The 13,496-nt window shown below is 45.8% G+C and overlaps 1 protein-coding gene and 1 long non-coding RNA gene across 4 annotated transcripts in view; one reads left to right on the top strand and one right to left on the bottom strand.

Annotated features, from left to right (window-relative positions):
* LOC146403400 (uncharacterized) overlaps positions 1–13,496 on the bottom strand; it is a 1,275,680-nt gene that overhangs the window by 294,337 nt on the left and 967,847 nt on the right. The window lies entirely within an intron of this gene.
* Positions 1–13,496, top strand: part of GRIN2B (glutamate ionotropic receptor NMDA type subunit 2B) — a 447,773-nt gene that overhangs the window by 254,287 nt on the left and 179,990 nt on the right. For all 3 annotated transcript variants that reach the window (XM_021092315.2, XM_021092318.2, XM_084956717.1), the window contains one exon: positions 252–850. In XM_021092315.2, the coding sequence (XP_020947974.1) occupies positions 252–850 (599 nt within the window). The remainder of the gene's footprint in view (positions 1–251; positions 851–13,496) is intronic.

The following is a 13,496-nucleotide window of genomic DNA, read 5'->3' on the forward strand; positions in this document are numbered from 1 at the left end:
AGCCCCAAGGATTTCAGACAAGGAGAGTATAGACCCATGTTGATTTTCTCAAGGGGAAGGTTTTAGGAAGGAAGGTATTACAAATGTTTGCAATTCAAACATGTCCAATTTTAAAGGCATTATATGGAAAAAGTAAACAATGAACACAAAACTTTGAATCCAGTGGGTTCATATTCTCCCTCACCATCTTTGTTTTGATTTATTTTCTCTTTTTCTTCCTTTTTTTTTTTTTTGCATTTTTGCTACTCTAGGATGAATCCTCCATGTTCTTCCAGTTTGGCCCATCGATTGAACAGCAAGCTTCTGTGATGCTCAACATCATGGAAGAATATGACTGGTACATCTTCTCTATCGTCACCACCTACTTCCCTGGCTACCAGGACTTTGTAAACAAGATTCGCAGCACCATCGAGAATAGCTTCGTGGGCTGGGAGTTAGAGGAAGTCCTCCTGCTGGACATGTCCCTGGACGATGGAGATTCTAAGATCCAGAACCAGCTCAAGAAACTTCAAAGCCCCATCATCCTCCTTTATTGTACTAAAGAAGAAGCCACCTACATCTTCGAAGTGGCCAACTCAGTAGGGCTGACTGGCTACGGCTACACGTGGATTGTGCCTAGTCTGGTGGCAGGCGACACAGACACAGTGCCCTCGGAGTTCCCCACCGGGCTGATCTCTGTGTCCTATGACGAATGGGACTATGGCCTCCCTGCCAGAGTGAGGGATGGAATCGCCATCATCACCACCGCCGCCTCCGACATGCTGTCCGAACACAGCTTCATCCCTGAGCCCAAGAGCAGTTGTTACAACACCCATGAGAAGAGGATCTACCAGTCCAATATGCTAAATAGGTGAGTGTGGGGCACGCTGAGGGCGGGAGTCCGGGGAGGGTTTCCAAGGCGGGGTTGGAGGTGCAGACACCATAGGAGGAGCAGTTCAAGATGCCAGAAGTTGAAGGTGCCCACTAGGATGGCGATTGTTTAGTGATGATGGGTGTGTTCCACACTCACAGCTGGCCTGCTGTGCTCTTGTTCTAGGAGATACAAAACCACACCCACTTATGAGATTCCCTTACCATGTGGTAGGTCTTACTCTAAGTGTCTTGTGCGTTCGACCGCATTTAACCCTCAAGGCAACAACTCTACTAGGCAGCTTTTTAAAAAAATGTATTTATTTTTTAAATTTTTATGGCCACATCCGCAGCATGGGGAAGTTCCTGGGTCAGGCCGGGGTTCTAATCAGAGCTGCAGCTGCAGCGGCAGCCTACGCCACAGCCACAGCCACACCAGATCCAAGCCACATCTGGGACCTAGGCCACAGCCTGCAGCAACACCAGATCCCTAACCCACTGAACGAGGCCATGGATCAAAGAACCCACATCCTCATAAGGACAACCTGACTGAGCCACAAGGGGAACTCCCATTAGGTAGCCTTTAAAGATTGTTTCCTTTTTATCATGGAAGAGAATAGGCTGGTCGGTGTAAATTGTTCAAAGTCATGCTGAAAGAGAGAGGTTCAGTTTGGACGTGAACCCAGGTCTTTTGGATGCCCACACACCTGATCACTGTGAGAGCCGAGACAGGCAGAAAAGAGGGAGACGCTGCCTACTTACCTTCGGAATTCTGCCTTATGGAGAGGGAAATGGGTCTGTAGGCAGTGCATGAAGGGGACCCATCCTTTGGTTTTTCACCTGCCTGTGCTTCTCGTCTTTCTGCCTTTAAGAGTGAGAGCGCTGCTGTAGAAGCAATTCTTCTGGTTGCACTTCGTTGGCTTTTTTTTTTTTTTTTTTTTTTTGTCTTTTTGCTATTTCTTTGGGCCGCTCCTGAAGCATATGGAGGTTCCCAGGCTAGGGGTCGAATCGGAGCTGTAGCCACCAGCCTACGCCAGAGCCACAGCAACGCGGGATCCAAGCCATGTCTGCAACCTACACCACAGCTCACGGCAACGCCGGATCATTAACCCACTGAGCAAGGGCAGGGACCAAACCCGCAACCTCATAGTTCCTAGTTGGATTCGCTAACCACTGCGCCACGATGGGAACTCCTCGTTGGCTTTTTAATAAGAAAATGTGGGTGGGTTTCTGCACCCTTCACCTCACCTCAAATCTGGCTGTGACATCCTCTTAGGAGCCAGCCTGTGACTGTGTGGGGTAGACAATCCTATACCATGCTTTGTGGTTTTGTTCTTTGTATAAAACCTCGACGTGCATGCACTGTAAAAAGTCAAATGATGTGGCAGAGCTCATCAGAGAAAGTAAAAAAAAACGATCTTCAATCTGACCAACCAGAAACAATCGTGGCTGAAATAATTAGTGACCGTCTTTCTAGCTGTCTCTGTGTGTATACCTAGGTGGAGATAATGCTATAGTTTTACATAAGTGGACATGTCGTTCAGTCACCTGAATGTCTCTCACTCAACAATGCGTTTGGGGTACCCATTCCACATTCATTATAAACTATATCAGACATATAGAAGGATATTCAGAAAAATTTAATTCAGAGTCGGGTACCACCATCCTGCTTAAGAAATAAAATATTAGGAAGCGTACTCCGGGTGGTTGAAATACATTTAGTGGAGTTTCAATGTGTACCTGCTTATCCTAGTTTAACTTCTGGGAGGGACCTGGACTCAGGGCCTCTCATTTAAGCTTCTAATTCAGAGTTGAAACAAAAAGTGGTTTTGGGCTGCCTCAGTGAGTCAATCCTAACATTCCCTGACCTTGAACTCTCTGCTCTTTTTGTCCATCCCTAGTTATCTGTCTCCACTGGTTGGTACAGACTCTCTTGGTTTTCTTCCTGCCTCACTGGTGATTCTGTCTCAGACTTCCTGAGAAGAAAACATGCTTGTCTTCCTTTATGCATCTCTTAAGTATTGGGGCTTCTCCGGGGTTTGCCCTAGACCCTCTTCTTCTCCTTTTTTTTTTTTTTTTCTGTCTTTTTAGGGCTGCACTGGTGGCATATGGAAGTTCCCAGGCTAGGGGTCAAATCAGAGCTGTAGCTGCCAGCCTACACCACAGTCATAGCAATGTGGGATCCAAGCCACATCTTCGACCTATCCACAGTTCACAGCAACGCTGGATCCTTAACTGAGTGAGGCCAGGGATTGAACCCGCATCCTCATGGATACCAGCTGGGTTCATTACTGCTGGGCGACAACAGGAATTCCTCCATCCCTCTTCTTTTCTTATCTGCTGCTGAGAATACAATCAATGGCTGTAAGTTCCCCCAATTTGACATCTCTGGCTGAAACCTCTCCCTTGAGCCCCCACATCTGTCCCTAACTGTGACTACACATGTTCCTTTGGAGGCCTTGGATCCTAGAACCGACCACATCCAAAACTGACCTTCTGTCTCCTCTCCCATCAACTACTTCTAGGCAAACCAGCACCCCTTATAAAAGGTCAACCTGTTACCCAGTTGCCTAAAATAAAAATGTTCAAGCTGTCCTTGATTCCATAGTCCTGACCCCTCGTAGTCAGTCATGACCTTGGCTATGGATTTCCCTGGAGCGCTTTCACTCGCTCCCACCCCTGTGCCGTATCCCAGTCCATCTCTTCTTCCCCTCCTTGCTGAAAGGCCTCTTAAATATCTTCTGGCTCCCAAATCTGCTTCTTTTCCATCTCCTTTGCAGCCAGAGTGATCTAAAATGAAAATGTGATTTCATCACTCTCTTGCTTAATACCTTTCAGTGGCTTTTCATTGCTCCTGTAATAAAATCCCATCTCCTTAATATGGTTTATAGAGTCCTCCACAGCATAAGCCTTCCTGTCGTCCCCAAATTGTCTTGTGCCACGCTCTCCCCTCCACACTGCATTCATTCCTGCCATGCCAGACTGATTTCAGTCCTCCAAAGATGCTATATTCCCTCCTTCCCAGCTCCTCCCTCTGCCTTGAATGTGCTCCCCAGGTGGCCCTGACCACCTGTACAGAAATGCAGGTGTCCCTTCACCTGCCTCCTTTTCTCCATCCTTCAGGATTTGGTCTTGGCATCTTTCCACTGGAAGGTGGATCCCTGGACTATCGTGCCTTCCTTGCAGCCTGTGCCGTTCCAATAAAGTCACTCTTCAGACTGTTGTAATCACGTGCTTTATTTTGCAAGTCCTGTGAAAGTGGTGTCCTTTCTGTCGAAAGAGGGAGCCACCTTGCCCTGCTCCTCTTTGCAAGACAAGAGTGGTCCCCTTGAAAGCCTATTTATTGAGTTCTGTCCACTCATGTTTTCTACTGGTCTTTAGTGTTAAATTCAAATCTTATCCAGATGATTTGCCCAAATAATTTGTTCACTAAAACCAGCGCTAACAGTGAAGGAATAAGGAGACGAAAACATCTGCCAAACAACACAACGATATCAAGCGGGTCTTGCCTTAGGGTCCCATAAATCTGGATCAGGATGGCCTGCTTTGATCTGAAAGCCCCCTCTGGGTCAAGAGCCATCTGAAGACATTCTCTTCCATTCTGCTTACATCACCTTAGAAGAATGTAAATATTATCTCTGAAGCCGGGTCTCCAACCACCACTGCATCTTTGAAACCACGATTGGTTTGAACCTTTGTCACCGTCTCTCATGGCCCCTTGGCAAGTAACCCTCTGCATGCCTTCCTCAGAGGTTATTGTCAAGAGGATCACAAATGCCCAGCTCCATCTCCTCAAGGGCAGAGCAAGGGTGGCACAGTACAGATTATTCAGACATTCCCAGGGTAAACCAGAGAGAGTCTACCTTCCCTTGGTTCCTTAAGTATGTGGTGTAAAAGATCTCTGACTTAGCAGAGAACTCGTCCCCTAAGAGATTCCCTAGTCTATGGATGTTCTGTCCTGCCCCAGTTCCCGGGGTTTTTTTTCCAGGCTTCTGTATCTAACTGCCTGCTGGATCTCTTCTGTTCCTTGTCTCCCCCATCCATGTACCTGGATTCCTGACTCTTCACTGCCTTTTCCTTCCCCTCCTCCCAAATGCAGCTTCCCAGGGTTCTAGAATCCAAGCCCAGTTCCTCTTAGTATTAGGATATGCTTTCTCTCAGGACCCAGGAAGGATTGGGGCTGATTCACAGGGACTAAGGAACTCAGCACTCCAGCGCAGGGGTGGAATTCCATTAGGCACCCTTGGTCAGGGCCCCTCCTCCTCCTCCAGCTCTGAAATCAGAACTCCCCCCAACCCCCCAGAGTTCTGGTCTCACTAGGGTCACTCTTTTAAATAACAAACCAGGCTGCCACACCATTTCACCACAGCGGGAAGTCTTTGCAAATAAAATTGTTGCAAGTGGTTGGTTATTTCACGAGGAGGAGGAGGAGGACTTTTCCTTTGGGCATATGCTTATCTTCCCTCTGCAGCAGCAGCAGCAGCAGCAGCAGCATCCTCTGCCCCAGGAAGGCTCCTCGGCGGCAGTATGGGGAGTGGGGTGGTGACACAGCCCAGGACGGAATTCGGGGTCAGAAAATGGCTTTTCCTCTCACCTTCTGAAAATCCAGTAGCATTCACAGGCCCTGTGGTCTATCCTCAGAATCCTCTGTCAGGGAAGATAAATCCCTTGTTTATATCTGACCAGACTGTGGCTTTCCTCCCATGTGCAGGAAGTTCGAGTCTGCATTTAGACAATCCAGACAGGAGGTTCCACCATCCTGAATCCCAAAGAGAGATACATATTTGTTGTTTTTTACTTGTTAGTTACTCAAGGAAACATTTTTAAAATGACGTATAAGCATTCTCAGAGAAGATCCTTAAAGTGAACTATTTTGTTTGCTGTCAAATGAATGTTATTTATCACATATCCAAGTTCCTTACTTACTAGTTAAAAATTCCAGCACGTCTTAACTCCTGGAAGCTTGGTGCTCTATAGACTTGTTGCCTGTCTCCAGATTCTAGGCTGCTGGACAAGGCTTTTTACCAGGATTGCAGGAAAACTACAGAAACCTAGTTAAATTTGAATTTCAGATAAATGATGGATTTTTTTCCCTAGTATTAAGTCTGTCTCACATATTGCATGGGACTTACTGATATTAAAAGATAATTTGTTGTTTATCTGAAATTCAAATATAACAGGGCTCCTATATTATTATTATTATTATTATTATTATTATATTATTATTATTATTATCATTATTATTATTTTGCTAAATATGACAACCCTACTAAGAATTAATTATCTGCTGGGACTTGTTAGCATTCATTTATACCTTATTAGTAAATGTGGTACAGAGCCCTATACCAAGATGTGCTTGAGAGCATCCTATTCCAGCCAGGAACTTTTGGAGAATTTCTTATGTCCTGTGTTCTCTAAGTGAAGGATCTTCTTAGTTCCCAAGAAAAGCCTGAACATCTTCTGGTACCAGATAATCTATAAGTATTTAAAAAGTGACGAGGCCGGTTGTCTAAACCCTTCCTTATCCCCCTAAGCTAGAGAAGAAGTGTTAGCTGTTACATTTCTCCTTTATCACATCCCTGGTGGAGCAAGTAAGGATTAATTTCCTTCTCAGTGTACCTCCAATCCTTGGCTGGTCTGTCTCCCTCACTCAGATGATGGCGCATCTGTCACTCACCTCTGGGTTCTCTTTCTGTCCTGAGGATCCAGTGCTCCTCCTCTTCCTACATAGCCACTTAGGGGACTTGGATAGAGAGCAGATGTTCTTTGAGATCCTTCCTAAGAGATGGCATGACCTCTTAGAAACTTGCCTGATTATTTCCCCCTGGTGAACTCAGGTTTCCTACCCAACTATTGTTTTGCACAACCCCCACCCCCCACTGTCACCCCCAGATTCTGCCTTCCCTGTGGAAGTTGTAGCCTCAAAAGGCCAGAATCCTTATCTGGCCCAGCTTCTGAGAAATGGGGATGACTGATGGGAAAAGGGGTTTCATTAGGTTCTTTTTAGAAGAGCTGTGGGTGTTCCCGTCATGGCTCAGTGGTTAATCCAACTAGGAACCATGAGGTTGTGGGTTCGATCCCTGGCCTTGCTCAGTGGGTTAAAGGTCTGGCGTTACTGTAAGCTGTGGTGTAGGTTGCAGACGTGGCTCGGATCCCGTGTTGCTGTGGCTCTGGTGTAGGCCAGCGGCTACAGCTCCAATTCGACTCCTAGCCTGGGAACCTCCATATGCCGTGGGAGCGGCCCAAGAAATGGCAAAAAGACCAAAAAAAAAAAGAAAAAAAAAAAAAAGAGCTGTGATAGGGAGTTCCTGTTGTGGCCCAGCAGAAATGAACCCGACTAGTATCCATGAGAATATGAGCTTGATACCTGGTCTTGTTCAGTGGATTAAAGATTCGGCATTGTCGTGAGCAATGGTATAGGTTGCAGACGTGGCTCAGATCCTGTGTTGCTGTGGCTGTGGTGTAGGCCGGCAGCTGCAGCTCTGATTACCTAGTCTGGGAACCTCCATATGCCACAGGTGTGGCCCTAAAAAGCAAAAAAATAAAATATAAATAAATAAATAATATAGAAAAAGCAAATAAAAGCGCTGTGATGAACACCGTCTACCTTTAACCTTGGGGCAGAAGCCCTATTCTCAAAGCCCTTAGTTGAACTCTTCCTATGGGACACTCCCTTTACTCTCTTGGCCTGGAAAGTGCTGAGAGGTTAAGAAATACATGAGGAATCGAGTCAGTTAGTTTTTTAGACACTGTGGGCACAAGCTGCTTGGTCATTCCCCATCTCTTAGTTGTTAAATATTTGTGAAGTGCCAGGCACAGACAGGTTTACGATAAGGCAAATACGTAAAATCGATACACTTAATAGAATTTATATGTGAACCAGCCCAAAGTTTCCATGAATGCATAGTTATAAGTGGACTGTTAGGCATGGTGACCCTTTACCTGATTAAAGAAATCTTCTGGAGTCTAAGAAAAGCTCCACTTTCTCATGAAATGTTCAGTAAAGCAAGACACGACCTGTGTATAGAGAGACTTCATCTGCTCAGTGGTGGAGAAGGAAATATAAACTTAGGAAAATAACAGGAGTTCCTGTCGTGGCGCAGTGGTTAACGAATCCGACTAGGAACCATGAGGTTGCGGTTTCAAGCCCTGGCCTTGCTCAGTGGGTTAAGGATCTGGCGTTGCCATGAGCTGTGGTGTAGGTTGCAGACGCGGCTCGGATCCCGCGTTGCTGTGGCTCTGGCGTAGGCTGGTGGCCACGGCTCTGATTAGACCCCTATCCTGGGACTCTCCATATGCTGCGGAAGCCTCCCTAGAAAAGGCAAAAAGACACACACACACAAAAAAAAAAACTTGGGAAAATAACCAAAGAATCTAATCACCATCTTAAAAGATATATTCATTCACTGCTGATTGTAATTCAGGCAAAGCAAGCCTTAACTGCTCATGGAGGAATGACTAGATGTGAGGATTATTCAGGCTCTTCTGCTTTTCCATAGACTTTCACATTCCTCGGTGTCAGATAAATAGATGGTCATTTCAGCAAGAGAGTTTTGCTCTATTCCCTTCGGTTCAAAGCTGTGCAAAGCATTCTTAAGTGGTTAATGCTGAGACCCCTGCATGATTCTTTCCTTAATCACTACTTCATTCCATGGCTGACTTGTAAAACTTAAAACTTAGCAATGTCATATTTGGTGTTTCCCACTTTCTTCTCTTTCATTTTCCTTCTCCCCCTGCTCTTCCTCCCCACTCTTTTTCTTCCTCCTTAAAAAAAACTGTTCACAGTTTGGAGGAGTGGACAGGAGACAGCGAGGAGGAGTGAGTGGGGAAAGAAATGCATTTCACTAAGGACAGTTTTGAGTGGGGAAGGGGGTGGTGTGTACCCATCTGTGCCAGGCAGGAAGACACAGGTGGTTGGGATCCACGGGGAGGAATAGGGTGGTGTCCAGAGGCAGGAAGCAGGAGCGGAGCAGTGGCTCTTCGTGGACAGGCTCCTTCTGAGAGCAGACTGCCTCCCAAAGCACGTGGGTTGGTGGCGATGGTAAGGGTTGAGAAGAGGGTCACAGGTAAATGCTCACAGGCACCCTGTCATCAGCCAGTCTGGCCAAGTTATTAACTCCAGTGCTGCTTGCCTTTCCGAGTATATACTGTACCCCCAGCATCGTGCAGGTATCTGCTGGGATCCTTGCAAAACTCCTGATCCTTGCAGATGTCTTAGGAGACATTTTCTGATCACCCTTTTAAGGGCAATGTGTACTTCCCGCCCTCCCCAAACCCCTATCCCCATCTCCTGGTTTATTTCACTCTGTGGCACTTATCTGACGACTGTATAGATTATATTTTAAAATATTTTGTGGTCTTATTTCTTTCAGTTGAATTTAAGCTCCCCCCAGAGCAGGATATGTTTAACCTCTGAATTTCTAGCACAGTGCCTGGTACACTGTAGGCACCTAGTAAATGTTTGTCTTTACGCATGAATGGAGGCAGGAATTATTATCCACATTTTACATGTTTTTAAGAAACCAGAGGCCCAGGGACCCCCCAGTTGGCAGTATGATGCCAGGATCCAGCCTGGGTCTGCCTTGGGGACTGGCATTCCAGCCCCTCACCCTGCTGCACGTTAACCAAGCTGTAAAGGAACCTTGGCTGCCCTTAAAATCAGAGCCTCGCAGTTGGGAAAGGCCTTGGTGCTCATCCGATCCAGCCCTTTCAAGACATGTGTTCCCAGGGGATAGAGGGTGGGATGGGGAGGGGCTTTTACAAATGTGAGAACAGAAGCTCAGAGTAGGGCGGGCGAGGAACCCAGGTATTTGCCTGGCGGGAGTGGGGCTCTGTGTGGAGGATGCTGCCTCTCTCCAGCTTGTCCGTGGCCTCGGAGGAGCCAGCAGGCAGCCAAGGCTCCCCTGTTAACCTTTGCCCTGGTCTGGCAATGTCCCCATAACCCTTGCTCCCTTGGTTCTTACCCAGACAAGGGTGCAAATTTACAGTTAATGGGGATTGAAGCCTGTGTTATTTAGGAATTGAGTGGGAGTTGTTTCTCCATCTGCTCTCTCTTCCCACCAGAGGATAAAGGCTGGCTGGGTGGCGGGAAGGATGGGGGCGAGTTGCCAGAAAGCTAGAGTGCTGTCATTTATGGTTCCAGACATGGGCTAGAAGCCTGGGTGAGGACTGGACCACAGCCGGCAAGGTCAGCTTAATGAACATGAGCTTCCTGAGAGCAGAAATGGTTCTGTGGCTTTTGCATCTATATAAGACCTCGCACATTTTAAATAAATAATGGTTTGAGCCTTTCTCTGTTTCCTCTCCAATGGAGCTGTCATGGATGCAGAGATGGTCATCTTCCGGAAAGAATTCTCCAGGACCTGATGTGGCCAGTAAATAAGGATGTGGAAGAAGCAGGGTGTTCAGCATGACTGACCTTTAGAAGGAGTTGCTGAGGGATCTGACCCTGAGCTGCAGACAGGGGCACACGGCCAGACCAGAAGGAGGGTGACAGCAGGAGCCAGGGTTGGGGAGCCCTCCCTGGACGGTCAGGGTTTCTTCAGTGGCTCATTCTCTTCCGGGAGGATCCGTAGGAGGGGGAGGGCACCCAGACTGGCACCAGTTCCCAGGCTGGGCCGGCTGGTCACACATGAAGGAATGGCTGCTGACAGATTAGAGATCCCTGCTGCCGACATCTGTTCCCTCTTGTCCGCCTTCCAGCAGGAGCAGCCGGCCGGGGGCTGCCTGCCACCTCCCTCGCTGCTCCGGGTTGCTCTCCCTCATTCATTGCTGCTTCACGCCGCCCCCCACCTCTCCTCCTCTATTCTTCCCCTTCTCTTTCTCTGAGGGTTGTTCTGCTCATTGATCTTTTGCTGCCCATCTCTTCTCACCCGCCTTCCTGTACAAGCTTTAAAGGCTTTGCTGCCTTTAGCTTTCCATGGTCACACATGACTGTATGTGGAATTCTGCACACATACACACACGTCTGCGTGCTCATGTATTAGACATCCATGCAGCACAAAGTTTTTGGTATGTCCCTTGGCATCTGCCAAGTAGAGTAGAGAATTATTTAAAGAACTGAATAAAAATACTTTCTCACTTGAACTCTCCCTACTTCTCTTCCTATCACTGAGACCGTGCGTGGATTGCACCAGAAGGGTTGAGGAGGAGATAGCAATTGGGAAGAATCCTTTAAAATGTCCTGCTTGGAATCATATCTGGTGAATATCAAGGAAATATCTCCATACACTCTGATTTCTTTTTTTCTATTCTTTTTTTCCTTTTTAAAAGTCTCGATGGCTGTAACCTTAGCAACCATTGTGTTTGGGCCGAGGAGGTAGACAAGTGGCAAGTGGGTCTATATCATTTTAAGAAATCCATACATGTCTTCTTTCTCTGAAGGAAAGATCTTCCCTGACAAAGCAGCAGAAATAGCATGGAAGCTACCTGGTGATAACATCACGTTCATTCTAAGTGGTCCTTTTCACCGTCCCCTGATAGAGATCGCAGATGGAGCCCAGATACAGATAGGTGTCAAAACACATTTAGTGTCGACATAAAATCTGGTGGTCAGAACCTTCAAGTCATTCATTATCATGGCTAATGACGATGATGATAGACCATTTTCATACCAGGCGTCTTCATGTCAGTCACCTCACTGAGTTATTAAAACAAGCCTGTGAGGGCTCTGTCCAAATCAATGCATAGATTGATGGTGAAGATCAACAGAGAAAACTCAGATACTTACTTTCTTTTAATTTTCTCAATGGCATTTCCAGACATTCCTACCTATTTTTTTTTTTCAATCCTTGAACAAATATCTATCAGGAACTTTTGTTGACGCAAAAATAGCACAATAGAATGTCATTATAATATAGTTCATTATTATGTAGATTTTAATAATATGTCAGATTTCTCTCATTTTGGTTATGTAGAAAAAAAGCCAGGTGTGTGTGTGTGTGTGTGTGTGTTATTATGTACTATGACTTAAAATTGTGACCCCACAAGCTACACAGAGCCATTGTTCCCATTGTTCTCTTGCCATATCTCATGTATGTTCACAAATAGACCCGTCTCTTTCACCTGGGAGAGGAGAGGTTACATATTCCACAAGATGAGGTACCTAGAACATAACCAAGAACCATAAAGAAAGTAGAAAAGGGCTTCGACTAAAATCACTGACACAAAATCCCTGCCCTAAAATGAGCGTGGTTTATTATATCTTGGAGTTCATTTACTCTAATTTTATACATTCTTCCAGGAAGCTTGTGGGGCACTTGGATTAAATGTGGCATAGAGTATCAGTAACCTAGTTTTAAAAAGATACATAAGCACATTTGGGTGGTTTGTCCAGAGCTGGTGTGGTAGCTGCCTGATCATCAGGACCCAGACTCCTACTAACTTTCCACTTTTTTGATAACAGGGTGTGGCCCTCATCCCCATGCCCAGAATGCCTGCAGAACTCCAGTTTCAAGCAGCAGAGTGAAATTAGGAAGGGAGGAGGGCAAGCCCTTTCCCTTTCAAGGAGATTCCCCAGAAGTCCCATGCTTTGCCTAGATAGAGCCCATTGGTCGGAAATCAATCAGTGGTCACAGATAGCTGCAAGGGAAGCTGGCACATTCCAGTTTAATTTAGCTTTTGACCTGGGCAGTAATATGCCCAGTGAAAAATCAGAGTTCTCTTAACTAGAGGGAGAAAGTCAAGGCCATATATTTGGTAGGTGACTAGCAGTATGTGGAGATTCTTGCTTATCTTATTTCCCAAATGACAAACAGCTTAGAAACAACAAACATGATGGGAATCAGGTAGACCAGCTGACAGCATTAAGTAATAAACAGAAGAGTTCCCACTGTGACACAGTGGGCTGAGGATCTGGTATTGCCACAGTTGTGGCTTAGGTCACAGCTGAGACTCAGATTCAGGGAACTTCCATATGCCTAGGGTGTGGCCAAAAAAAAAAGGAAATAAACAGAATGGTAGGGTACAGAAAATATTAGATAAACCCAGCCGAAGACCTTGAAAGGAGTATTTGTTTAAGATCATTTGGGGAAAACTGCCTTATATTCCCCAGAAAGCTTACACCCCCTCTAAAGCATCCCTGTAGAGCAAAATAGCATAGTCATTGTTAGGTCATCAATAAAAGCTTAAATTATATTGATTATCTTTGGTTTAAGAAGTTAGAAAACGCTACAAGACTTTCCTGAAATTTTCCATTTAAAAATGCTTCCTATAATCAAGAAAAAGCTTGATACTTAAAAACCCTAAGCTTCAGCAATTTAGAAAATTTGCTTTAAAAAAAGGATATGAGTGACTACTACGTGCCAAGTGTTGTATATAGCCTTATTTAATCTTCAAAGTACTGTACAGAGGCACTGTTATTTCCATTTCTTGAAGAGAGAGACTGAGATCCAGAAAGGTTAAGTCACTTGCCTACTTTACATACAGATAAAGTTGGGTTTCAAACCCCTGCCTTTCTGGATTCCAGGTGTACTTTGTCCCACTTGTCCATCCTTCTGTGGCTGAGGAGGCTCCATCAATCAGGCACGACGCTGATGTCGATGAACACATCATTCACCTGCAGGACAGGGTGGTTTTGAAATAAAGAGTTGCCTTTCCTGGCTGCTCTGCTGAATTCTTGTCCTGAAGCCATGATAAATTCAGAAACA

Source organism: Sus scrofa, chromosome 5 (assembly GCF_054392235.1).
Source record: "Sus scrofa isolate SSC_HxYL_T2T_F1_AM1 chromosome 5, Sscrofa_HxYL_maternal_Yorkshire_Landrace_v2.0, whole genome shotgun sequence".
In the NCBI taxonomy this organism is placed as follows: Eukaryota; Metazoa; Chordata; class Mammalia; order Artiodactyla; family Suidae; genus Sus; species Sus scrofa.